This window comes from Lynx canadensis, chromosome B2 (assembly GCF_007474595.2).
Source record: "Lynx canadensis isolate LIC74 chromosome B2, mLynCan4.pri.v2, whole genome shotgun sequence".
Taxonomy (NCBI): Eukaryota; Metazoa; Chordata; class Mammalia; order Carnivora; family Felidae; genus Lynx; species Lynx canadensis.
In genome coordinates, this window is record NC_044307.1 from 130,922,999 (window position 1) to 130,949,391 (window position 26,393).

Consider the following 26,393-nt stretch of genomic DNA (forward strand, 5'->3'; position numbering starts at 1 on the left):
TGTGACACACGATCACTTAATAACTATTTCTTCAGTGGATTAAAATGTGAAGAGGGTAGCTTTGCCTAAAATAAAAGAAGAGGAAGAAGGTATCTTTCCTTTTAAAACTGAAGGGACACAGTGTGGTAATTGAGTGGGTGACTGGACTGAAGGTCAGAAAGAAGTCAAATGTGGTACCTAAAGTCCAAGAGCCAGATGCTTGCTTGCTGGAGAAAAAAAGATTGATTCGCAAATAAAATAGCAGAGTGAGAGATGGAGAGATGGAGAGAGTAAAAAAAAATATGAAAGCGTACTTTAAAAATGATTTTCCTGGGGCACCTGAGTGGCTCAGTCAGTTAAGGGTCCGACTCTTGATTTCGGCTCAGGTCATGATCTCATGATTTTGCGAGTTCAAGCCCCGCATTAGGCTCTGGGTGGACACTGCGGAGCCTGTTTGGGATTCTCTCTCTATCGCTCTGTCTGCCCCTGCCCCGCTGGCATGCACAGGCACACACTCTCTCTCTCTCAAAATAAGTAAACTTTAAAGGATATAACATATTTTCCCAATATGAGAATTAAAACACCTGCATTCTAGAAATAAAGAAAATGGAGAGATATGTAAAACAAGATAGGCATTTTTAAACATTTTGGCATATTTCTTCCTAATTATTAGTTTTTGAAAATCCATCCACCCTGGAAAGCAGTACATTATAGTAATGGATAAAACCCTATAGTGTCATAACATTGGAACCTTAGGTCTTTTTACTGTGTGTTTTTGTGCTTAACCTCTGTGAGCTTCAGTTTTCCCATTGTAATATGGGAATAATATTTAGCCCATATAACTAATTAGATTTATGTATATAAAGTGGGTACATAAAATAGCATCTAGCTTTCTGTGTATGTTGTAGAAAAATGAGTACCTGCTTTAGTAATATAATCAATAACAATTTGAGGTAATTTTGCTTGTATGGTATTATCTTCTGCTTTTAAACTTTGCATCACACCATGAACTTTTACCCATGTAATTAATAATTACTGAAATTATTTTTATGCAATTATAGTAACATGGATCATCATTCTTACTGAGTTTTCAACTTTACATATTTATTAATACCATGATGGATATTTATGTAATCGTCTGCCTCATTTTTAATCTTGCCCCTTACATAGATTTCTAGAGAATGGAATTACTTGTTTAAAAAAGTAGACGTTTTAAGATCCTTGGTATATTTTGCCTCAGTAAATGCATGTATTTTTTCTTCTCCCGTCTAGTCTCTGGAATCTGTTTTGCGACATCCAGCAGATAATCGCACTCAGATTCGAGAACTTGGCCAGACTCTGATTGATGGAGGGATTCTTGATGATATAATCAGTGAGAAACTGGAGGCTTTTAATAGTCGATATGAAGAACTGAGTCACTTGGTAAGAATTGGGACATGCAGGGGTGTTGATTAGGTGTTACGATATAGAGCTCACCTCAAGAACGTATACCAAGAGGAAGAGTTGATAACCAACATTAATAGAAGTGTTTATGGCTTTGAAATACCAAGTGGTGAAGAGTAGACCTAATACTTCAAGGGAAGCAGAACTTGACGATTAAAAAATCTGTCTTTGAGATTGTTTCTACTTACGGACTATTTAATTTCCTTTAAGGATCATGTTATAGCCATAAGTATTATAACTCATATTATACTAGTAAATATTAGGACCATCCACGTTTGACATAATTTGCTATTATAAAATGCCCTAATCCCTTAGACACCTATCCAGAATGTATCACAACATCCATGTTCATATCAGTAAGTAGAGAAAAGAGATTGTTTCTTTATAGGAGGTTTGGATGGATATTACATGCTTTCGAACACATACTAAATAATAATGATTGATGCTTAGGTTATGAATAGCATCAAGCTTACTCCAAAAGTGCAGTAGACAGTGGCTCAACATATATGTAAATCTGTAGAACTTGACACTTTGGACAAAAAGAGATTTGTATATTCATTCTACTGATAGACATTCTTGCTCTATTTTATACTGTTATTGGTAGGCTTATTGAGGATTCCTAAAAATGCCCTAAATTTGTAATAAGTGACATTTTTGTTCTCTGTTTAATGTGTTATGTGGGATATCTTTACTTTCTTTCTTTTATTGAGGTATAATTGAAATATAACATTATATTACTTTCTGGTGCACAACATAATGATTTGATATTTATATACATTGTGACATAATCACCACAATAAGTGTAGCTAACATCCCTCATCTTACATAGTCCCAATTTTTTTTGTGTGATGAGAACTTTTAAGATCTACGCTCTTAGCACTACCAATCTGTTCTTGTATCTACGCGCTGGTTTTTTGTTTGTTTTAGATTCCACATATAAGTGGGATCGCGTGCTATTTGTTTTTCTCTGACTCATTTCACTTAGCATAGTGCCCTCAAGAGCATTTTTATACTTTATCATTGTATTTAGAAAGAAGTAAAAATTAATAATTCACTGTAAGATGGATCAGTTACTAGAAGAATCTTTTCACCGTTACCATTGCTAGTTATTATTTATTTAAAATGTAGGCCAGAGTTTTACACTAGTGCTTTCATAGTCTCTTTCTATTCTTGGTGGCCAGAACATAAGGGTTTCCTTATATTCAGCTCTTTATCTTTGTGCTGAGTGACTAATGATTCAATTTTTCCCCTGTGTAGGCAGAGAGCAAGCAGATTTCCTTGGAAAAGCAACTCCAGGTCCTGCGGGAAACTGACCACATGCTTCAGGTCTTGCAAGAGAGCTTAGGGGAGCTGGACCAACAGCTCACAACGTACTTGACTGACAGGATAGATGCCTTCCAGGTTCCTCAGGAAGCTCAGGTACTGCTGTGGATTTGAGGGCTTTTGAGTCATAAAAAAGGCATGTGTAACTGTCTCCTCACCTGGGAGAGAACTGGCCCCCCTTGCCGTTCCAGACCGAGTCAGTGAGAGAGGCTGACCTTCCTCACGGAGCAGGATTGGGTTCTGGAGTTCTTTTGGTCTCTGTGTGAGACCCTGGCACATGATCATCATTGTAAAATTATAGTTATGAAGTTGGAAAATTCCTTCTTTATAAATAAGTGGTGAACACTAGAAGTGACAAATGCGAAGACCTTAGTGTGTGTCCCCCCACGGTAGTCCTGCAGTTCAGGGGGCCTGTGTTACTATTAAACTTACTAAAGCCTATATAGGGGTCAGCATATTCTTAATGTACTGTGTGACTCTATGGAACTTTTAATAAAAAAAAAAAAAAAAATTCTCCCCTTTCTAATCTCTTTGTAGAAAATCCAAGCAGAGATCTCGGCCCATGAGTTAACTCTGGAGGAGTTGAGAAAAAATGCACGTTCCCAGCCTCCGACGTCCCCAGAAGGCAGGAACGCCAGGGGAGGAAGTCAGATGGACGTGCTCCAGGTGAAGAGGGCAGGCAGCTTCCCTCCGCTTTTTGATGTGTTGGGCATAAAGAAAAATTGGAAAGAGCTGATTACTTGGATGCCCTTGGTCTTCTTTGTTTATGACGTAAACAGTGGCATGGGAGTGACGTATTAGAGGTGCATTGTATCCCCGGAAGGGCAGCAGAAACAAAATATTGAATCTGATTTTATAGTTGAGTTGAGAAGAGAGAGCAAGCTAGATTTAGAAGTTATCTTTGTATAGATTTTTCCATGAACGCAAGCCTCTGTCGGTTCTGGTGTGGCTGGTGCACTGGGCTGGCTGAGAGCCTGCGATGGAGCACTGCTGAGAGTCCATTAGTGACGGAGGTGAGATTGACCGGGACTCTGAGCTTGTGGTCAAGGGCACTCTGAGTTTTAGGCTCCTGAACTACAGTTTTCAAACAGGTGAGAAAATTTGTGAAGCTTTAATTCCAGCGAGGCCAGCTTCGCCTTTTATTATACCTTCAGCCTCTACACTGTCAAGTAACTCGGGACAGTGGGCTGTGGAGTTCACTCAGTTCCTTTAAGGAATGTTTGTCTTGCTGCTTTTTCCTACAGCTTTTCAGCAGTATGTGTTGTGCTAATACTGTCTGCTGAGACAGATTGCCGTTCTGATGCAAATTGCTTATTATGTCCATTTATGCAAACAGAGGAAACTTCGAGAGGTGTCCACAAAGTTCCAGCTTTTCCAGAAGCCTGCTAACTTTGAACAGCGCATGCTTGATTGCAAGCGTATCCTGGATTGTGTGAAAGCAGAGCTTCATGTTCTGGATGTGAAGAATGTGGATCCTGATGTCATACAGAACCATCTGGACAAGTGTATGGTGAGGTCATCGGTGGATAATGTGTCCACTGGGTTTCCCAGCTGCTCTTATGGCGTCACCTAGTGCTTACATACATGGTTCATTAATAACTGCTAGTCTATATTGAGCTAAGAATACAGAGTGATGGTGAAAAACAGGTTAAAAATAAGAAGTAAGGTCCTGTCCTTCAAGGAAATTAAAAGAGATAAGACAGACAGGAGAAAGTAACATCAATTATTACAATGTAACAAGATAAGCTAGAATAGACATGCATATAACATGATTTAAAAAACAAGGGAAACACATCTTAATCAGAGTATGAAGTTAGGGAAGGTTTTGGCAGAATGTGACTAATAAGCTAAATTCTAAAGGATAAATTTGAGTCAGCTAGAAGAACCGTACTTAGAATAGATGTTAGGAATATTACAATGTAAAAGAAAATCATTTTTAAGGAAAGTCAAACTTTAAATCTTAACTTATAAAGTTTAAGCCTAAAATATGGAAGACAAAATTATACTTAGAATGGATGTCAGGAATATTATAACATAAAAAAACCATTCTCTAGGAAAGTAGAATTTTAAATTGATGTTTAAGCCTAAGATGTAAGACAAGAAATTATTTATAAGGCGTTATTACTATTTTAGTCTAGAACTTTATAACTCAGTTGAATAGAAATTTTTTAATGTGGCTAAGTGTACACAATCTTAGAATTAGCCTTCTCCTTAGGAGAGTCATGAGGAGGCTTAAGATGACTCCGGTTAAGACAAAAGTCTGGGGGAGTTGGTGCGTTTCAAAATTGCTTTCTCCATGTGTATTGCACACTGCAGGTTTGCATACTCGAAAACTGAAATGTGTGGAAGGATGAACAAATAGGATAAATGTGTGTGTGTGTGTGTGTGTGCGCGCGCGCGCGTGTGTGTGTATGTGTATAAGTACGGGTGTGTGTCTGTTGTGAGTATACATGTAAGCATTTATTTGTTTAATGAGATATAGAGAGCAAAAGAGCAAGCCTTGTCCTTGACCTTATGTAACTCAGTCCACTGGTCTGTTACTATGTGACAATGCCATGTGAGATGTTTCAGGTCAAGATCATGAGTGAGAAAAACAAGAGAACTTGCCCAGGTAAAAGTTTTTAGTTTCAAGTGACTAGGATGAGGAGGCCTCTGAATTTGACCTACATCACTCCAGTTTCTTAAAGTTACATACCTCTTGCTATATTGAATTTTTATACATCTTTTCATCATATAAGTAATGCATGCTTATTGTGGTAGACTGGTGGTACTTCAGAGAATTTTAAGAAAAAAAGTTAATGTTAATACTTCCAAATGTCAACAGCCAGAAATATGGCCAGTGTTAGCTTCATTCTAGTAAGAGCATTTATGATTTTTAAAAATGTAATTTAAGAAATGATAGACATTCAGGTTTTAGTCTTAATGTTTTTCCATTTTATGCAGGAAAAATGTTTTTATTATTCAGTACTTTCATGAACCTAGAAAACACACGTTTGACGTTTTTTAAATAAGTATAATCTCTATTAGTTTATTTTCTTATCTGATTTTAAAAAGATAATGCAACCTTGATTTCATTTCTCTCCTCCTTTGAACCAAATCTGAGGCAGATAAAGCCCTTTGATCTCCATAGTTACTTTGTAGCTGTCAATCTGTGGAAGCTGTGTTTTGAAATGTTTCCAATTAGCAACTTTTCACCACACTGTGTAAAATGTGCCTTGCTCTCTTTTAAAGAAACTCTATAAAACTTTGAGTGAAGTCAAGCTTGAAGTGGAGACTGTAATCAAAACAGGAAGACACATTGTCCAGAAGCAACAAACTGACAACCCCAAGGGGATGGATGAGCAGTTGACTTCGCTGAAGATTCTCTACAATGACCTGGGTGCCCAGGTAAGGGCAGCTGCAGTGCTAGCCTGTTTCGCTCTCATTTATATATTTTAAAATCTTACTCTTAGGGGAAGGCATGTTTGAATTTTATAGCACTAATAATAGTGTTTTCTTTTTTTTAAATTTTTTAATGTTTACTAATTTTTGAGGGGGTGGGGGAAAGAGAGAGAGAGGCAGAGAGACAGAGAGAGGGAGACATAGAATCTGAAGCCATCAGCACAGAGCCTGACACGGGGCTTGAACTCACAGACTGTGAGATCATGACCTGAGCCCAAGTCAGATGCTTAACCAATTGAGCCACCCAGGTACCCCAATAACAGTGTTTTCAATTATTCCAGTATTTTTTATTATATTTCGTTAAATCTGTATGTTAATAAATATTACAATGATGAATGATTGTATAGAAATTTGCTTTTAATATTTAATCCAGACTCATTTTTAGATTTTCTTTTTTTGTTGTTTTGTTTTAAGATTATTTATTTATTTGTTTGTTTATTTTGAGAGAGAGAGCATGAGAAGGGGAGGGGCACAGAGAGAGAGAGAGAGAGAGAGGGAGAGAGAGAATACCAAGCAAGCTCCACACCATCAGTGCTGAGCCCGATGTGGGGCTCGAACTCATGAACCATGAGATCATAACCTGAACTGAAACCAAGAGTCAGATGCTTAACCGACTGAGCCACTCAGGCGCCCCTTTTATATTTTCGATGGTAGTCACATTTCATAAGTTATTCTACAAGAACTCTACCAATAATAATAGCCCCTTTATAAACTCAAGTTACTGTTCTTTGGATTTCTGAATTGAATAGTCTACTGAGAAATTTATCAACTCTCTACTGAGAGTTTATCAAGACTCTGATAAATAGTAAGTGACAGGAAATTCACATTAATCTAGCAGGATCTAAAATCCTTTCAAGAAACACCTATAATTTGGGCATCTTAGTGAATCTGTGGGGGAATTTTTGGTCATTTATTTTGAGTAACTATATTTAGCAGGTTTAATGTCTTCTCTTATTGAGAACTCTGCCCTGAAGTTAGGAAAACAAAACAAAACAAAACAAACAATGACCACCATGTTTAAGTGAAACTTTATTGGCAATGTTGGAAAGCTGGGTTAGATAATATTTTAGGTCCTTCTTGGATTATTAAATATTACCTAAGTTTCTACATCAGCCCCGAGAACACTAGCTGAAACTTTGTTACCATTTTCAGATGAGTAAGAATGAGCAGTGCGTATATTTCCTGGACAACTTTTGGCTTCACTTCTGCAAGATAAAATTGCTGATGTGATATGTTTGTATCATTTTGATACACTACACATCTGGAGCACATAGTGTAGAGCTTCTTTCTGTTATTAAACACCTGAAGTTTTTTTTTAAATCAAATATTATTGTATTTATTCATCAACTAGGCATTTTATGGATGGCAATGGTGGTGTTGCTGGTTTTAATATTAGTTCTCTAGTTGTAACCATGGTTTTAGAGTTAAGTCATTTTCTCATTCAACACAGTTGAGACTTTACTGTGTGTCAGGTATCATAGAGGCAGTGGTGATACAGTGGTGAGCAAAAACATAAATTATCTTTGCTAGAACTTAGGGTAGTGAAGGAAGAAAACATTAAACAAGTAGTCATACAAAGTAATGCCACATTAGCAGTCTGAAGTGTTATGAAGGAAGGTGTATGGTGCTTGAAGAGTACAGGTACTTAGCAATTTGGCCCAGTCTGGAGTTATGAAAGCTTCCTTGAAGAAGTGGTGCATAAGCCGAGATCTGAAGGATGAGTAGGAATGGCCTCCTGAAAGCAGTGGAGGAGTCTTCTAGGTTGATGGAATGGTATGTGTAAAGGCCCTGTGGCAGGAGGCAGATGGTACATTTGTGTGGCCAATGCAGAGACAGCAAGGATGGGGAACATGGTGCTGGAGTGAGGGGCGAGACGAGCACACTAGTGTCTTAGAGTTGTGATAAAGGTTTTAATCTCAAGAGCAAGCTCGTATATTTGCTTTTAAAAGGTCACTTACTGCGGTTTGGTGGATGAATTGGATAAAGGCAGGGATGGATATGAAGAGAGCAGTTAGGAAGTCCCTGTCGCGCTCTTACTGAGAAACAGTGGTGGCGTGAACTAGGGTGGAGCGGTGGAGATGGTGGGGGTGGATTGACTCAGACATATTTAAGAAGTGAAATGAGTAGGACTTGGTGATGGGTTAGATGTGGGAGTACAGGGGAGAGGGAGATGAAGGATGACCCCTAGGTTTCTAGCTTGGTTACGTGGGAGATCATGGTGCCATAATTGGGAGGAGGCTCTGGAAGGAAAGGCAGAAACATGGAAAAATTATAAGCATGTATTGGGCATGTTCACATTTTAAGTGCCTTTGTGAGAATGGATTAAATATATCAGACGCTCACAAAGTTATTCAAGTCTGGGGAATATATCTGGGCTGACGCTAGGAATTTTATGAGTCATCTGCATAGAGATGGTAATTAAAGTTTTCAGTGATGAGATTGTCTAGGGACAGGATATAGTGTGAAAGAAAAGCCTATATGAGCCACAAAATAAAAAATAAATGAGTGGGATTACAGCACACTTGATCTTAGCCAAAAGGCCGAGAAGTGATTGAGTGGGACTACATTAAACCAAAGAGCTCCTGCACAGCAAAAGAAACCATCAACGAAATGAAAAGCCAGCCTACAGAATGGGAAAAAAAAAATGTTTGCAAGTCATATATATGATAATGGGTTAATATAAAAAAATATAAAGAATTCATACAGCTCAATAGCAAAAAAGCAAATAATCCAATAAAAAATGGGCAGAGGACCTGAATAGGCATTGTTCCAAAGAAGACATAGAGTGGATCAAGAAGTACATGAAAAAGTGCTCAAACATGACTAATCATCAAGGAAATGCAAATCAAAGCCACAGTGAGATATGACCTTACACCTGTTAGATGAGTAGTGTCAAAAAGAGATAATTCCCAAGAGAATGTGGAGAAAAGAGAACCCTTGTGCACCACTGGTGGGAATGTAAATTGGTGCAACCACTGTGGAAGGCAGTATGCAGATTCCTAAAAAAATTAAAAATAGAACTACCCAATGATCTGGTAATTCCACTTTTAGGTGTATATCCGACAGAAACAAAAAGACTACATTGAAGAGATATCTGCACCCTCATGTTGACAGTCACACTATTTAGAATTGCCAAGGCAACTGCAAAGGAAACAGTCAACAAAACGAAAAGGCAACCAATGGAATGGGAAAAGATATTTGCAAATGACATATCAGACAAAGGGCTAGTATCCAAAATCTATAAAGAACTCACCGAACTCCACACCTGAAAAACAAATAATCCAGTGAAGAAATGGCAGAAAACATGAATAGACACTTCTCTAAAGAAGACATCCAGATGGCCAATAGGCACATGAAAAGATGCTCAACGTTGCTCCTCATCAGGGAAATACAAATCAAAACCACACTCAGATATCACCTTATGCCAGTCAGAGTGGCCAAAATGAACAAATCAGGGGACTATAGATGCTGGAGAGGATGTGGAGAAACGGGAACCCTCTTGCACTGTTGGTGGGAATGCAAACTGGTGCAGCCGCTCTGGAAAACAGTGTGGAGGTTCCTCAAAAAATTAAAAATAGATCTACCCTAGCAGTAGCACTGCTAGGAATTTACCCAGGGATACAGGAGTGCTGATGCATAGGGGCACTTGTACCCCAATTTTTGTAGCAGCACTCTCAACAGTAGCCAAATTATGGAAAGAGCCTAAATGTCCATCAACTGATGAATGGATAAAGAAGTTGTGGTTTATATACACAATGGAATACTACGTGGCAATGAGAAAGAATGAAATATGGCCTTTTGTAGCAATGTGGATGGAACTGGAGAGTGTTATGCTAAGTGAAATATGTCATACAGAGAAAGACAGATACCATATGTTTTCACTCTTATGTGGATCCTGAGAAACTTAACAGAAGACCATGGGGGAGGGGAAGGAAAAAAAAAAAGAGAGAGAGAGAGAGCCAAAGCATAAGAGACTCTTAAAAACTGAGAATAAACTGAGGGTTGATGGGGAGTGGGAGGGAGGGCAGGGTGGGTGATGGGGGTGCAGATACCTCTTCAAAATACTGATTTTTGTTTCCTGTGGATATATACACCAAAGTAGGATTACTGGATCATATGGTAGTTTTATTTTTAATGTTTGAAGAACCACCATACTGTTTTCCATAATTGTATACTTGAAATCTGCTAAAAGAGTAGATGTTCCGTGTTTTCACTACAAAAAAAGGTAACTATTGGAGATGATGGATGCATTAATTAGCTTGATTATGGTAATCATTTCACTTAAGATGATCACATGGTACAAACGAAATATGCATCTATGAAACTACAGTCAGTAGCAAGAAGTGGTAACACCAGGAGAGTTCTGGGACAGGAAAGCCAGGGAAAAAGGGTATTTTGAGAATGAGTGTAGGCACTGGTTTTGAATTCTTGAACACTAAATATGATGTCCATTTAAAAATGTCCATTTAGATCTGTTGCCCTTGGAGTCATTATTGAGCTTAGCAGAGGCCTTTTCTGTGGAGTGATAGGGACAGAAACCAGAATGGGAGGAGGTAAGAAATGTGAGGGAGGTAAGAAAATGGTTTTGAGGACTGGTGAGGGAAAGATAGGAGAGAGAATGATCTTAGGGGAGTTGGAGCCAAGGAAGGGAGTTTTGCTTTTTTTTAAAAAACATCAGAGACTTGAGTATGTTTCATAGCTGATGGGAATAATCCTATTGAGAGGGAATGGTTGAATATCTAAGAGGGAGAAGGATAAATGCATAGGTAAAAGCTTTACAACTTGAAACTGCTTAATTCAGTATGCACTAGGTCTTAAAATGTATTGATTAGACTAGGAAGAGCAGATTGTTATAAATTGAACTGTAAATTATTTTCTTCTTGGAATATACAAATCTTTGGTAGCATTAAGTTTTATGATGATTGTATAGCTGCCTGGGCATGTCAAAGTCAGATAAGATCCTTTGAATACCTAATATCTTTTAATATAAATCATGTATTTGTCTCCTAAAGTCTGCATTAAGGGGCTATTAATTTAAAGTCATGAATTTTAATTAAACTCTGTAGGAAAAAATATTTCACTCTTAAGAAGGAATTTAATAATGATCAATCCTTGAGGTATGAAAGAGTAAAAATGAACCTAGGGGACCAGAAAAAAGAAATGTAATTCCGTGTTACTTATTAAGAAAATTTAGTCTTTATGTCATTCAAGAAAATTTCATCTCATACATGACTTATCTCTCTACTACTTTTGCAAATTGCATCTACCTATGTGCACATAAGAAGAACACATTTTTACTTATGTATGGTGTTGTGATGCCCTTAAAAATGTTATCTCAGCTTTAGATTATGAGTGATAACTTTGAGAGTACCATCATGTAATGTAAGGGGTCAGACCAGGCTCAACCAATGGCCATGCCACCCTGATCATGGCCTTAGCATCCTTAAGCTTCACCGCCCTGATCTGCAAAGTAGAAGGGATAGGGCCTATCACAGAGGCTGTTGTGGGTTTTATTGTATAGCATGTATAAGATTCTCCAGTGTAACACGGGAGCTATGTTAAGAGCCTGGTAGGGGCGCCTGGGTTGGTTAAGTGACCGACTTGATTTTGGCTCAGGTCATGATCTCATGGTTCATAAGACCGAGCCCTGTGTTGGCCTCTGTGCTGACAAGGTGTAGGTGGCTTGGGATTCCCTCTCCTTTTTCTCTCTCTCTCTCTCTCAAAATAAATAAACATTAAAAAAAGAGCCTGGTAAATGTTAGTTCAGTTGATTTTGCTTTCTGTCAACCACAAAAACAATTTAATAATAGAGGTTTATGTTGCATAGTTATTTATTATATTTTAAGTTAGATAATTACAAAACATAATTATGAAAATCATGCTATTCCCCCCTCAAATTTCTAGGCCAAAGTATGTATGTGTGTGTGTGTGTGTGTGTGTGTGTGTGTGTGTTTTAAAGTTTATTTATTTTGAGAGAGAGAGAGAGAGAGAGATAATGAGTGTGTAAGAGGGGCAGAGAGAGAGGGAGAGAGAGAGAATCCCAAACAGGCTCTGCACTGTCAGCATAGAGCCGGATTCAGGGCTCAATCTCACAAACTGTAAGATATGACCTAAGCTGAAACCCAGAGTCAGATGCTTAACCAACTGAGCCACCTAGGAGTCCTGTGTGTGTTTTTAAACAGACTTCTTTGAGAGGACTGTAAGGCATCTTCTGTTTAAAATAATAAAAGATACCATTTACTGATTCCTTAACTTTGTTACAAGGACTGGGCCAAGTCCTTTGTCATTTAATACTCTGTTGACAACTTTTGAGGGCTTTGCCTCTGCCAAGGTCACCTAGAAAGGAAGTGGGAAGAGCTAAGATGGAAGGCCAAGATTGCCTGACATTTAACTTCTATGGTATATTGTCCTCCTGTGGAGATGTAAGAATGGAGTGATTCTAGGTGCGAGAGAGAAGGGTTATGTATGTCTTGGGGTTTAAGTATGAGTAGAGTTTGGATCTTTAGTTATTACTTGGATTCACTCCTATCATGTTTATTTCTCTCTCTCTCTCTCTCTCTCTCTCTCTCAATCCCTCCCCTTTTCAGGTGACAGAGGGAAAACAGGAACTGGAAAGAGCATCACAGTTGGCCCGGAAAATGAAGAAAGAGGCTGCTTCTCTCTCTGAGTGGCTCTCTGTCACTGAAGCTGAGTTGGTACAGAAATCCACTTCAGAAAGTTTGCTTGGCGACTTGGATATAGAAATCTCCTGGGCTAAAGTAAGTTGTAGTTCAGGTTACCTGCCAGTATTACGCCAGGGTCACCTGTGGCATTTTGTTCAGGATGTCATTTATCTCCATTTCATATTAAACATAGCCTTTTCTTGTTTCCCATTATTTTTCCACCTCTGTGTGTTAAGAAAGAAGAAAAGAACATTAAAACCAACAATTTTAAGAAGATATTCCTACTTTGATTCCAAAAGCATTAAACTCATGGCTCATCAGTAAGGCCTTTATAGTCATTGAGCTTATGTGGTACTTGAAAACAATCATTGCCTTCAAAATTGGTGACACTTTTTGAGTATTCATTTTTCACAAAGGATTGTGCTGAATTTATTTATTAATTCTCTATAGTAACTTTTGTGCCAGCAACAAATCTTCCTACTGCAAACTACCTGATATACAGAGCATAGGAACAGAATTAAAAAAAAAGAAAACTAATAAAAGATCTAAGAGTTTTCTGTAGCTCTGTAGTAATTTTGAAATCACAGAGATTAGAGAGTAGATTTGCCAATTCTCCCTTTTGAGGTGGACAAAGAATTGAATAGAACACAAAGTAGTTTTATTTTTAACCAACACATTCTCTTTTCCTAAATTTATTTCCCAAGAAGCATGTATACTAGAGATACATGCTGAGTATAAATGTTCGATATGGTGACAGAAATTTATTTCAAGTCACAGGTATCAGTTTTGACATCTACAGGTGTTTGCTTGTGGGAAGTGAAGAGAAGGTCCTGGGTGATACAGCCGCTTCTTAATTTGAATACTTCGTGGAGAGGACCCTTGAAAGCAAGTCCAGATACGAGGCAGTAGAATCGCTCAAGAAAAGTATAGTTCTGCGTGGGCTGTGTGAGGTGACAAAGTTGTGGAAGAGGGGATGTAGGAAGGAAAGGAAGAACGCTGGAATTCGTGGGTGTGCCGTGGATGATAATATGTATTAATATTGCAAAAGCAAAGGCACCCCCAATTTTTTTTTGTTAAATTTAAGTTTTTCTTTTTTTTTTTTTAATTTTTTTTAATGTTTATTTATTATTTTTGAGAGAGAGAGAGAGAAGGGGAGGGGCAGAGAGAGAGGAAGACACAGAATCCGAAGCAGGCTCCAGGCTCTGTGCTGTCAGCACAGAACCCGATGTGGGGCTTGAACTCAGAAACCATGAGATCGTGATGAGCGGAAGTCAGATGCTTAACTGACTGAGCCATCCAGGCGCCCCTGCTAAATTTAAGTTTTTCAAGGAAATATTATCTTCTTTGTACATTTTGAAAGCTGTTATTTTCTTATGTTTTAAAAATTTATTTATTTGAGAGAGTGAGTGCACACGAGAGTGTGGGAAGGCCAGAGAAAGAGGGAGAGAGACAGAATCCTAAGCAGGCTTCTTAGGATTGTCAGTGTGGAGCCCAACGCGTGGGGCTCAAACCCATGAAACCTGAGATCATGACCTGGGGCAAAATCAAGTCAGACACTCAACCAACTGAGCCACCCAGGCACCCTGCCATTACTTTCTTATTAATAACTGAAGTCCTATAGGCTAATTGAATGACACATGCATAGTGTAATTTAAAAAGATAGAAGCAGGGCCCCTGGGTGGCTCAGTCAGTTAAACGTCTTGACTCTTGATTTCGGCTCAGGTCATGATCTCACAGTCCTTGGGACAGAGCCCCCAGTGGGGTTCTGCACTGACAGTGCAGAGCCTGCTTGAGATTCTCTCTCTGTCCCTCTCTCCCTGCCCCACCCCCACTCTCTCTCGCTCTATCACTCTGTCTCTCAAAATAAATAAATAAACTTTAAAATAAGAAGACAGAAGCAAAAATAATTTATAATCCAAGAATATACTGCTTTCATTTTAGTTTTTTATAGGCACATACATACAAACATGCATGGCCACAAACATTTACAAATAATTATATTGTGTCTAATGTTTTTTGACCTTGTTTTGAAAAACCTTTATCTTTAATATTCTACTTGCAAGTGTTTTTGTATCACACATTGGAGAGGCATGGTATTTTATTGTGTACTTTATATTGTCCCATTCCCATTTATTTCCATAAATTAGTGCCAATTTTCACTATTGTACAAAATGCTGTGAAGCTTAATCATAGCATACGTTTATAATTATTTCTTGAGGAAAAATTCTTAGCCTTAAAAATATTGGCCAAGGGATATATCGATTTAAAATTCTAATACATACTATGAAATTGCCCTTCAGAAATGTACCCACCAGCTGTGAGTGAGAGTTCCTACTTGCTTAACAGCAGGCAAATATCATGTTTTAGTTATTTACTACATTTTCCAAAGGTTAGAGGCCATTTATAGCTCTTTTTAAAAAATTGCCTTTTTGTCGTTTTGACCATTTTGGTCTTTTCATTTAGAGCTCTTGACCTATTGCAATTATAAATACTTAGTGTGTTGTATATTGTTCCACTTTTCTTAATCTTTTTTATTTTTCATTTATTATTATTATTATTTTTTTTGCCATTGCGCTTTCCTTTCTGTTCTGTATGTTTTTTTTAAACCACTGTATTATGTATTTTTTAAAGAATAAATTCATATTTTTCTTCATTGTTTCTGCTTTTAGTGCTTATAAAAGCCAACACTATTCTCTACTCCAAGGTTGTGTAACTATTCACTTATATTTTCTTCTAGCTCTTTTATAGTTTCATCTTTTACCTTTAATGTTTTAATCCAGTGGAATTTATTTTGGTATATATCATGAGGTAAGGTTCTAACCTTTTTTTCTGAATAGTTAACCATGTATCTCAGCACTATTTATTAATTATCATTTCCCCACTGATTTGACATGCTAAATTGTTTTTTTTTTTTTGTTTTTTTTTTTTTGCCTGTTGCTTTGCTTCACTGATCTGACCCTCTGAATTGTTCTTCAGCTGTTTAACTATATGGTTTCATGATATATTTCAACATGTAGCTGAATGGATTCCCTGTCTTTATGCTTCTGTTTTTTTTTATATACTTATATAAATTTTAGAATTATTAATCTGAAATTATTAAAAAATTCTGTTAGAGGGTGACTGGGTGGCTCAGTCGGTTAAGTGTCTGACTCTTGATTTCAGCTCAAGTCTCACAGTGGTGAGATCAAGCCCCACATTGGGCTCCACTGTAGGCTCTGTGCTGGGTTCCATGCTGGGCTGCAGCATACTTAAGACTCTCTCTCCCCCTTTCCCTCTGCTCTTCTCCTGTTGGAGCTTGCATATGCATGCTGTCTCTCTCTCAAACAAAATTCCGTTAGAAATTTTGGTTTGAATTGCCATAAATTTATAGACTTGTTTTCAGGGGAATTAATATCTCTGTTATAATAAGTCTTTTTAGTAACATGGTATGTTTCATTTTTTCCCCCCAATGTTTTAACATTCTATATAATGCTTTGGTTTTTTCCTTCAAAAACATTATGTATGGGTGCAAAGATGTTTATTCCTACATATTTATTTGTTTTTGTAAGTGTATAAAAAGTATGCTTTTTCTTTACTACTAATTACTTATGGCTTGTACATAGGTGACACTGATTTTTGCAGATTTAATTTTTAATCATTCATCTTTGTGCACTCAAATCAATTCAGTTAATTTTTTACTCATATCAATTCAGTTAGTTGATTCTCATAATTTTTTAAGGTAAAGACTTAAAATAATGGTATGTTTGTCTCTTCTGGAACTATTCAATTTTAAATTCCCATTTAATCTTATTTCAGGTTTGAAATAATGAAGATGGTAAATACAAGTCACAAATTCATAGCACATTTTTTTCACTCGAGTAAATCAAATGGAACATTAGTATGTAACATAATCACCCACTTTTTCAATATTGTTTTCAGATTTAAGAAACATTAATATTTCACAGCATTTTAATGTATTTGCACTTAAAATTTATGTAAAATTTTTTCATTGTAAAAATATAATATTTTCATTCCTGAACTTTAATACTATTTTTATTTGATAGCTTAAATATTATTATTTTCAGTGTAGTCACTTTCTTTACAGTAGTCTATTAGCACAGATAGTTGTATATACTGTTTACATTTAATTTCTTGTTAGTTATTTTTATAGTTCTTAAAGACAGTTCTAGTCAATCAGTACATTGCCACTGAAGGTATATAGAAAGGCTTAATTACAGAGAGAGTGGCTGTGGGTTTTTTTTTTTCTTTTCTCCCTTCTGGAGAAGAATATTTTAGTGTCTTTATAAGTATACCAGTATTTGATATAGCCAAGTGAATGTTTAAACCTTGACTGATTTGGGAATTTGCAATTTTTATGCCTTCCAAAATGAAATTTAGTGATGTGAGATTAAATATAAATGAGCTCCTTGAAATGATTTGTTTAAATGTTGGTTAAAAAAGGTACAATAGCAGTGGGATGGATATACTTATATTACCTTTTGATTGAAACAACTTTGTAGTTTTAATTTTGGGATCCAGCATTTTTGCTATATTTCTCTGAGTATGTGTCCTTTTTTAAAAAGTATTTATTGATTTATTGATTTTGAGAGAGAGAAAAGAGTATTTATTTATTTTGAAAGAGAGAGAGAGACAGAGACAGAGACAGAGACAGAGAGAATCCCATGCAGGCTCTGCACTGGTGGTATGGGGCTCAAACTTATGAGCTGTGAGATCATGACCTGAGCTAAAGTCAGTCGCTTAACCAACTGAGCCACCCAAATGCCCCTTGCTGAGTACACATCTTGCCTGGTCAAATTTATGAATGTGTGAATCAAGTTATCATTATACCATCCAGAGTATTATTTTTGCCTATGACAATTGTTAACTACAGCTTAGATGTGCTGGTTCTCTTATGATTTAGTTACGATGAAATATTTTTTTGTAATTCTTACACAACAGTTTATATATTAAGTCACCCAGTGCAGGGTGTTATCCTTGTAAATAAAGGTAGTATGCATCATTAGTTTCCTGTAGTAGTCAAGGAGATAAATTCATTATGAAACTTTCAGACTTACGAGTTCTGGAATTGTTCAGCTTTGCCATCTTATAGTGACTGAATATAAAATTGATTCTCTAGGTCTAAAATTATGATGAAGACACTTGGTGTTTGTGTGTAATAAATGGAATTTGTACTTAAAGTGAACAAAACTCAGCTTTTTTACAGCTGAGTTTGTTACTTTTTTGTATTTGCATAATTCAGTGTTTTAATTTTTGTTAGGAATTGAAGAACCCTGAACATTTAATAGGTTGTGGAACATTGGAAACCTTTCAGATATTGTAAATTATCTGGGGGACTCTTGGACTGCCATGCATATATGGAAGAAAAGTTCTTTAAAAATTAAAGTTGGATGAACATTTATAATGTTCTGAAACATCAAGTGGGTGTTGGTATTTTTATTTTCTAGAATATTCTGAAGGATCTGGAAAAGAGAAAAGCTGATTTAAGTGCCATCACAGAGAGTAGTACTGCCCTCCAGAACTTGATCGAGGGCAGTGAGCCTGTTTTAGAAGAGAGGCTTTGTGTCCTTAGGGCTGGGTGGAGCCGCGTCCGTACCTGGACAGAGGACTGGTGCAGTACGCTGATGGTATGTTTCAGGATGAAATCTTGTCTCCTTTAGTTGCTGAAAAACCAATACAGCTTTGATTGGAAGTTTAAATCCTGTTTTCTGTGTGTCACAATAATGTTTTGCTTCAAGAGAATTAATTTCATTAAACTACATTTTATTTTTTCATTTGAAAAGATAGTAAATTTCTAGGGTGAAAAATGTCTCTGTGAAGTAATACACCATTTGTGATATACATAGAAATATGTACTTTAATATCTTAGTAAGTGTACCTCTCGTTATATTTTAATGATTTGGTATTATATTTATTGTCATGCTTTCATAAACCATATATATATAATACTTACTATGTTCTAATAATGGCATACTAGTTAAGAGCGCAGGTTTTAGCATCTCATGGCCTAAGTAAAAATTTTGACTAGTAGCTGGGTGACATTGGTCAAGTCACTTCAAGCTCTCTAAATCTCATTTTTCTCATATGTAAATGGGCATTATTATAATTTCAACCTCATACAGTTTTTGTGAGGATTATGTGAGGATTATTATTATACAAGAAACATGTATAAATAACTAGATAGCTATACTTAAAACAACCAATTTTTGATATTATGGTGTTGATTATGATAATTGTTAAATGTTTTATGTTGTTAGTCTTTAGTTATTCCACTGTTAATTATTACCTGGATAGAGTGACCTGTTAAATTTCACAGTGGTTTTCTGTCCCTCTTATACTAACAATGAATATGGCAGCCTCCCTCTTTCTTCCCTTAGAGGGAGTTTATTTATAAATTATCATTTTGTTTTGACATATCTGGGATAGGACTTTTTTCAAATTCATAGAATTACTGGGTAATAAATAGAGATAGAAAAAAATAAATTATTGTGTGTTTGAGCATTTACTGGAATCAATCATAATGTGTGGGGCATTGAAGTTCATGGGATCATGTCTTGATTGGTGAGAACCGTACCCAGAATCGATTATTAAGAACAAAACTTGGGTAAATTACTTAAATTTTGCTACATTTTAATTCCCCTATATATAAAATCGGAATAAGAGAACATACCTTACAGAGTTCTTAAATGTTAAATAACAAATGTAAAACTTCTGGCTCATAGAATATGTTCATGAAATATTTTATACATTCATTTTTATTGTAACCAACTTACGTCCACATTCTCCCAGCCCTTACTTCTATATTCTTCAGTCTGTACTTTCCAAATTCTTCCTTCAAATAATGCCTTTATTTTCCTATTAGAACATTTAACATTAAATAAGTCTGGTGCTCATCAGTTCACCATTCTTAGAATCCAGATCACTGCCAAAACTTTTCTCATTGATTCTCATTTTCTTTTTTTAAACTATTCTTTCATATTAATGGATTTACAATTTGTTTTCTCGTTTTTGAAATACTTCTCAGTTTTTTTCTAGTTTCCTTTGTCCTATCAAATACAGTTCTTAGAAGTTGTTAATTTCATGTAAGGGCTGCCCCACTCTTTGATCAGGTTCTAAATTCTTGCTTTAGCCTCAGCTATTTTGCTTAGTTTTAATTAGTTTTACTGTTTTTTTCTTGTCTTCACATTTATTCTCTCACTCACATTTTCTGTCCTGCTTCAGGAAATGTTAGTGAGGTCTGTGCCAGCTATAATATTAAGTGCTGGTGGCACGAAGGTGACAAGCCACAGGCCTATCCTACAATCAGTTACAGTCCATTGAGCAGGCAGAATCTTATTCAGTGCATATTTTAATAATTCTTTTATATTACTGCTTTTTGAAAGTTTTTTTAATTTTATTTATTTATTTATTTTGAGAGTGAGAAGAGTGAGAGAGAGAGAGAGAGAGAGAATGAGAATCTCAAACAGGCTGTGCACCAACAATGCAGAGCCCGATGGAGGGCTCAAACTCATGAACCGCAAGATCATGACCTGAGCCAAAGTCGGATGCTTAACTGACTGAGCCACTCCGGTGCCCTTATATTATTACTTTTTAAGTGAGTTTTTAAAAAAACAGGTCAAGGGGTGGCAGATGAGATTACTTAGAAGAATGAAGAATAAGGGATACAAACAAAATGAAATTGAAAAAGAAAAGTTTCACCTTTTATCTTTCTTCAACCTTTAATAATATTGTATTGAGGTCTAAATCAAATAAATTTAAATACCATTTAACCATAGCTATGAAGTTTTAGGAATGAGACTTATTCACTGGGAAAGAGCTTTGCAGAAAGATGGAAACCTCTTTTGAAATTCAGCATACATTTAGCTTTTTGAAGGTCTTTTAAATGTCTTCTAAGATTATAAATGTCTGAAGTATTGCGTGTGATTGTACCAGCGTTTCATTAATTTCTTTTCTAGAATCATCAGAACCAATTGGAAATATTTGATGGAAATGTTGCTCACATAAGTACCTGGCTTTATCAAGCTGAAGCTTTATTGGATGAGATTGAAAAAAAACCAGCAAGCAAACGGGAAGAAATTGTGAAGGTACCAAGCACAGAGGATCAGTACTTCTACTTCTGGGAATGGAAGATTTAGTGTGGTCTTTTCTCTCATGCTCAGAGTTACTTGTGCACTCATTCTTTCCATGCATTTGATTCATTCATTTTTATTTTGGTGGGAGAAACTAAGGTTTCGAATGAGTCATGTGAGCAGCTCTTCATTACACTGATTATCCTGAAATATTTTCTAGGGATCCAAGAAATTTATTTAAACTACCTCTAATTCTGAGTTAGCATCACAGTGATGTTTGGCTTTGATTTTTCCCATGTGCTAATTTTGTGTTTTCTTACAATCAGCGTTTAATATCTGAGCTGGATGATGCCAGCCTCCAAGTTGAAAATGTTCGTGACCAAGCTGTTGTTTTGATGAATACACGTGGAGGCGCAAGCAGGGAACTTGTAGAACCCAAATTAGCTGAACTGAATAGAAACTTTGAAAAGGTTTCTCAACATATCAAAAGTGCCAAAGTGAGTAATAATATTTTAATATAAAAGTATTTTTCCTGTGGTCATGTGTCTCAATGATATGTGATTCTTGGGTATATACATCAAAAAATTTTATTATGTATTTACTTATTTATTTATTGAGAGAGAGGGAGAGCAGGGGTGAGGGGCAGAGGGAGTGAGAGAGAAAATCTTAAGCAAGCTCCACACTCAGCTCGGATCCTGACGTGGGGCTTGATCCCACAACCCTGGGATCATGACCTGAACCAATATCAGGAGTCAGAAGCTGAACTGACTGAACCACCCAGGCACCCCTACATCAAAAAAATTTTTTTTTTTTTATTAAAAATTTTTTTTTTTTCAACGTTTATTTATTTTTGGGACAGAGAGAGACAGAGCATGAACGGGGGAGGGGCAGAGAGAGAGGGAGACACAGAATCGGAAACAGGCTCCAGGCTCTGAGCCATCAGCCCAGAGCCCAACGCGGGGCTCGAACTCACGGACCGCGAGATCGTGACCTGGCTGAAGTCGGACGCTTAACCGACTGCGCCACCCAGGCGCCCCAAAAAATTTTAAATTAAAATTATTTTAATGACTTTTTCCTTGAATGGAGCATTGGTCCTTATTTATTTGTGATTTTGCATGTGAAGGAGAGAAAACAAGAAATTAATCTTGAAGAAAATAACCCATTTGAGAAAAGGTGTCAGAGTCTCATTCAGAAGTTAAAAGTGGCTATAAAATAATGAGACTCATTTCCAAGCTAGGGACGAATAGTAAACCCATTACTGTATAGTCTACTTTATAAACTTGTGCACACTGCACATGTGTGAAGTCATTTTTTGTGCTTTACATGTTATTGCATCTGAAAGTTACAAGTACTTTAACAATTTAGACCTAATGCAGAAAGCTATTATCTGCTGTTATAAATTTGAAAAGGGGCTTTATGAATTTAAATAAGAGGATGGAGCCCCTGGGTGGCTTGGTCGAGCATCCAACTCTTAATTTCTGCTCATGTTATGATCCCAGGGATGTGGGATCCGCACTGAGTATGGAACCTACCTGGGATTCTCTCTGTCTCTCGCTCCCTTTGCCCCTCTCCCCCACTCACGCTTTGTCTCTAAGATAAAATAAAAATAAAGTAAGAGGAGAATAAATAACAGATTTTCTTAAAAAGTTTTTATTGATTCTACCATATTATAATTTTTTCCCTCTGTCTGTGTCTTACAAATTCTCTTTCCTCTTTCCCTTGTCTAATGAGAGGAGGAAATGAAACATTTTATTGCAGTGTTCTCAAGGCCTGGGGTGTGGCAGGTGCTCAGTAAATGTTAACTTGAAAAGATGAAAGCCTTTTGATGGTTTGCTAGGGCAAAAACCAAAAGCCGCATAGCTCGCTTTGGGGGTCATTCAAACCAGCTGTTAATTTTGACAGAGGATTGTGAGTTTTTCAGGATCCCAGGTGGGCCCCTGGATTGGCATTTTTGAATATTTGGTTAATTCTACCTCTTGAGAGTCGTGTATGGAAATTATCTAGAGGAAGGACCCTGTTTTTTGCAAGAAGTAAATATATCTAAGTTTGCTTTAATTTGAAATGTCTGACATAAAAGGCCAAACTATCTTTCATAGCTCATGAATATACTTAGATTATTCACGTCTTAAGGAAAACAAGTAACTTGCTTTAACTTTTGTCTTCCTTAGCTTTGACCTTAACTTCCCTACCTTCTGTCCTAAGCTCATTTGTTCCTTTCAATAGATATATGGGAGCATTTTCCTCGTATAAAAGAGTAAGGCATGAAACATAAGGATAGAGTGAGAGGAAGTACAAAGAAGCAAAATCATTATATCCCCATAAATAACTTCTGTCAACATTTTGGCATACATGTCTACTCTTACATGTATGTGATATTATCAATTGTTTATATTGTTTCATATGTTCTCCTTTGACATGGTTTTCAACAGCTGTGGTGTGTTCCATTGTATGATCTATTATACTTTTCTAAGTCAGTTTTCCGCTTTTAGTGTGTTTGTATAAATATTGAATTGTCAAATCCTTTTACGCATGTCTTTATTTTTTATTTTTTTCTATTTTTTCATTGGGGCATTTTTATTTTATTTTATTTTATTTTTTAATATGAAGTTTATTGTCAAATTGGTTTCCATATAACACCCAGTGCTCCTCCCAACAGGTGCCCTCCTCAATGCCCATCACCCACCTTCCCTTCACTCCCACTCCACATCAACCCTCAGTTTATTCTCAGTTTTTAAGTCTCTTATGGTTTGGCTCCCTCCCTCTCTAACTTATTTTTTTTCCTACCATGCTCATGTGCGATCTCAGAATCCCCCACACTGCACTCCAGGCAGCCATAGTTATTTGCACACTAGTTCACATCTCTGACTGGAGTTTGGAGAAAATTGGTAACTCCAAGAAGCCCAAATAGATAAAGTCATTGCTATATGGATGAATGAAATTAAAGTCAATTCAAATAAGTGCTAGTTCCACTCTTGACACTCTATCCCTCTGATTAATGCCAGAATGTCTGGTGAAGAATGGATCTTGGGGCGCCTGGATGGCTCAGTGGTTAAGCATCCAACTTTTGATTTTGGCTCAGGTCATGATCTCATGGTTGTGAGATCAAGCCCCATGTTGGGCTCCATACTGGGCATGGAGACTGCTTAAGATTCTCTCTCTCTGTCTCTCACTCCTCCCTCACTCCCTCCCTCAGCTCGTCCCCCCCCCTTGTGCTCACCCTTAAAAAAAAATGTATCTTTTCAAAGAACACTTTTTCTTCTGCAGTTGCTAATTGGCCAGGAACCGTTATCATACCAGTGTCTGGTCACCACTGAAGCACATGAAACTGATGTACTTTTCGCTGACCTGGAAAAATTAGAAATTGACATAGAAAATATGTTAAAAGTTGTGGAAAAACACATGGAATTCAGTGATGAAGATGAAAAGGTTGGTTCAGGGAGGTTTTCAAAACCATGGTGTTCTTATCGTTCTGTTCTGTGCATTATATTTTTACATCAGTGATGTTTAACCAAAGAATCTGCCAAATCATGCCAAAGGATAGACCCAAATGTGATTTTCTCCTGAGTGTTGTAAGATTTGCCAAGTGATTTATGTAGTGCTTAAGAAAATAGATACACTTTCTGACTAAAGGTAGTGTTATTTTAGACGTTCTCTAACTTCTGCTAAATTAACATTCTTTATGAGATAAAGTCAAATATGAAATGTTTTTTAAAAACCTGAATTTTTGTTACTTATTCAGATGAACAGATTTTGACTGATCTACTTCATAGGTTAGTTCTCCTACTTGGGAACTGATTAGTAAGTGATGCTGTTATATATTTTTCTTTTGAGTAACTTTTTTTTTTTCCTATTAAACATTCAGATGGATGAAGAGAGAGCCCAGGTTGAGGAAGTTCTACAAAGAGGAGAACAAATGTTACATGAACCTATGGAGGAGAATAAAAAGGAAAAGATCCGTTTGCAGTTACTACTTTTGCGTACAAAGTACAATAAAACTAAGGTATTGTCCTGGGAGAGTCTCTGTTCTACTTGAAGAACTTATTTAGCTCTTGCCATTCAGATATTTGATGTTGCATTCATGGATACCTTAAAAAATAGGTAGAATAGTATTTATTACTAAATATGTCTATATTTTTGGATGGGACAGGACTCAAAGAAAATAGAAACATAAAATCTTATTGGGATCTCTTTTGGACTGTTAATAATGTATTAAATCTAAAAGGCATCTATCCTTTTTAGAAGTGACTTGTTTCAATTCTGTGTTTTATATGTGGAGGTCTTGATCGCCTCAACAAAAATTTTAGTTTACAAATAACTAAATTTGTGAATTGATAAATGATGATTTGTAGTCTAGAAAAAGATTCACTACCAGCTCTCTTTTCAATGACCATCTCCCCAGCTGCATTGCAAGTGTGTTGGTGTTCTCTAAAAGTCTGTTCTTAGGTAATCCTTCTAAGAACCATTTTTAGTTAGCAATGTTGAATATAGTAGAAGATTCTAGTCTCTCAGTTTGCTGCCTGTTGGATGTCTCAATCTGTTTGTACCACAAGCTTATAACATGTACCAAGCTAAATTTGTCCTCTCTCTTCCCTTCTAACCTGTGTTTCTTAAGTTATTCCTTATCTTAGTTTATTTCCTTAAACTCTCCATTCTAATTTAAGAATGGGTGGTTTTTCCTCACACTACATCGAGTAGGCATTAAAAACATCACTTCTGAATGAACTAAGATGCTGCAGAACCTGAAGTTAGGCACAGCGCTACCAATTACTTGCTTTATGACCTTGGGGAGATGACTGAATTTCTTAGCCCACTATTCTTTCCATAATTCAGACTTTTAGGATTTTATCCTGTTAGCTACTACAGTGTGTTTCAAGCTGAGTCTGTTTTATGTCCAGTTTTTCTTAACTCTAGCCCATCCTCCATATTGTCCTCAGAATTACTTATCCCAAAGTTGTCGCTGGTCATGACATTCCTTTACCTAAGAAAGTGTTGAGGAAAACCTTACAAAATACAGAAAAAGCTTTAAGTGCAAGGTTCATTATGATCATGGTACACTGATGCTTCATCTGACCTCCAGCTACCTCTTCGATTCACTCGCAGTCACCAGGTAGCAGAGTTTGCTGTTTTTCTGTATATTTTCCCAAAGAAACCAGTGCCTTTCCATCTTTAGGGTCTTTTCTAATTTTATTATTATTCTCTGGTGTGGGTTTTATCTCCTTATTTTACCTGAAAAATGTATTATCTTTTAAGGCTTGGCTCCATTTTTATTCCTAACATTTTTCAGATGATATTGTAGTTCTTTGCTTCACTGTTATTTACAGGTATCTTACTTCCCTAGAACTTCATCTTCGGGTGCCAAATCATAAATCATTACTGGTCCAAAATAGAAATAATTTTTAGACTTTTAACAAATGAATACATTTTTTAAGAGTACTAATATATACCACAAAAGGCGTATTTTATTTTGGGTTCACTAACA

The 26,393-nt window shown here is 36.5% G+C and overlaps 1 protein-coding gene across 4 annotated transcripts in view; it reads left to right on the top strand.

The window, feature by feature from the left end:
* The window catches only part of LOC115514483 (utrophin), a 352,812-nt gene that overhangs the window by 25,482 nt on the left and 300,937 nt on the right, over positions 1-26,393 (top strand). For all 4 annotated transcript variants that reach the window (XM_030316511.1, XM_030316514.1, XM_030316513.1 and 1 more), the window contains exons 7-17: positions 1,252-1,401; positions 2,680-2,841; positions 3,283-3,411; positions 4,082-4,255; positions 5,977-6,132; positions 12,774-12,944; positions 18,293-18,472; positions 20,801-20,929; positions 21,241-21,411; positions 24,179-24,340; positions 24,777-24,914. In XM_030316511.1, the coding sequence (XP_030172371.1) occupies positions 1,252-1,401; positions 2,680-2,841; positions 3,283-3,411; positions 4,082-4,255; positions 5,977-6,132; positions 12,774-12,944; positions 18,293-18,472; positions 20,801-20,929; positions 21,241-21,411; positions 24,179-24,340; positions 24,777-24,914 (1,722 nt within the window). The remainder of the gene's footprint in view (positions 1-1,251; positions 1,402-2,679; positions 2,842-3,282; positions 3,412-4,081; positions 4,256-5,976; positions 6,133-12,773; positions 12,945-18,292; positions 18,473-20,800; positions 20,930-21,240; positions 21,412-24,178; positions 24,341-24,776; positions 24,915-26,393) is intronic.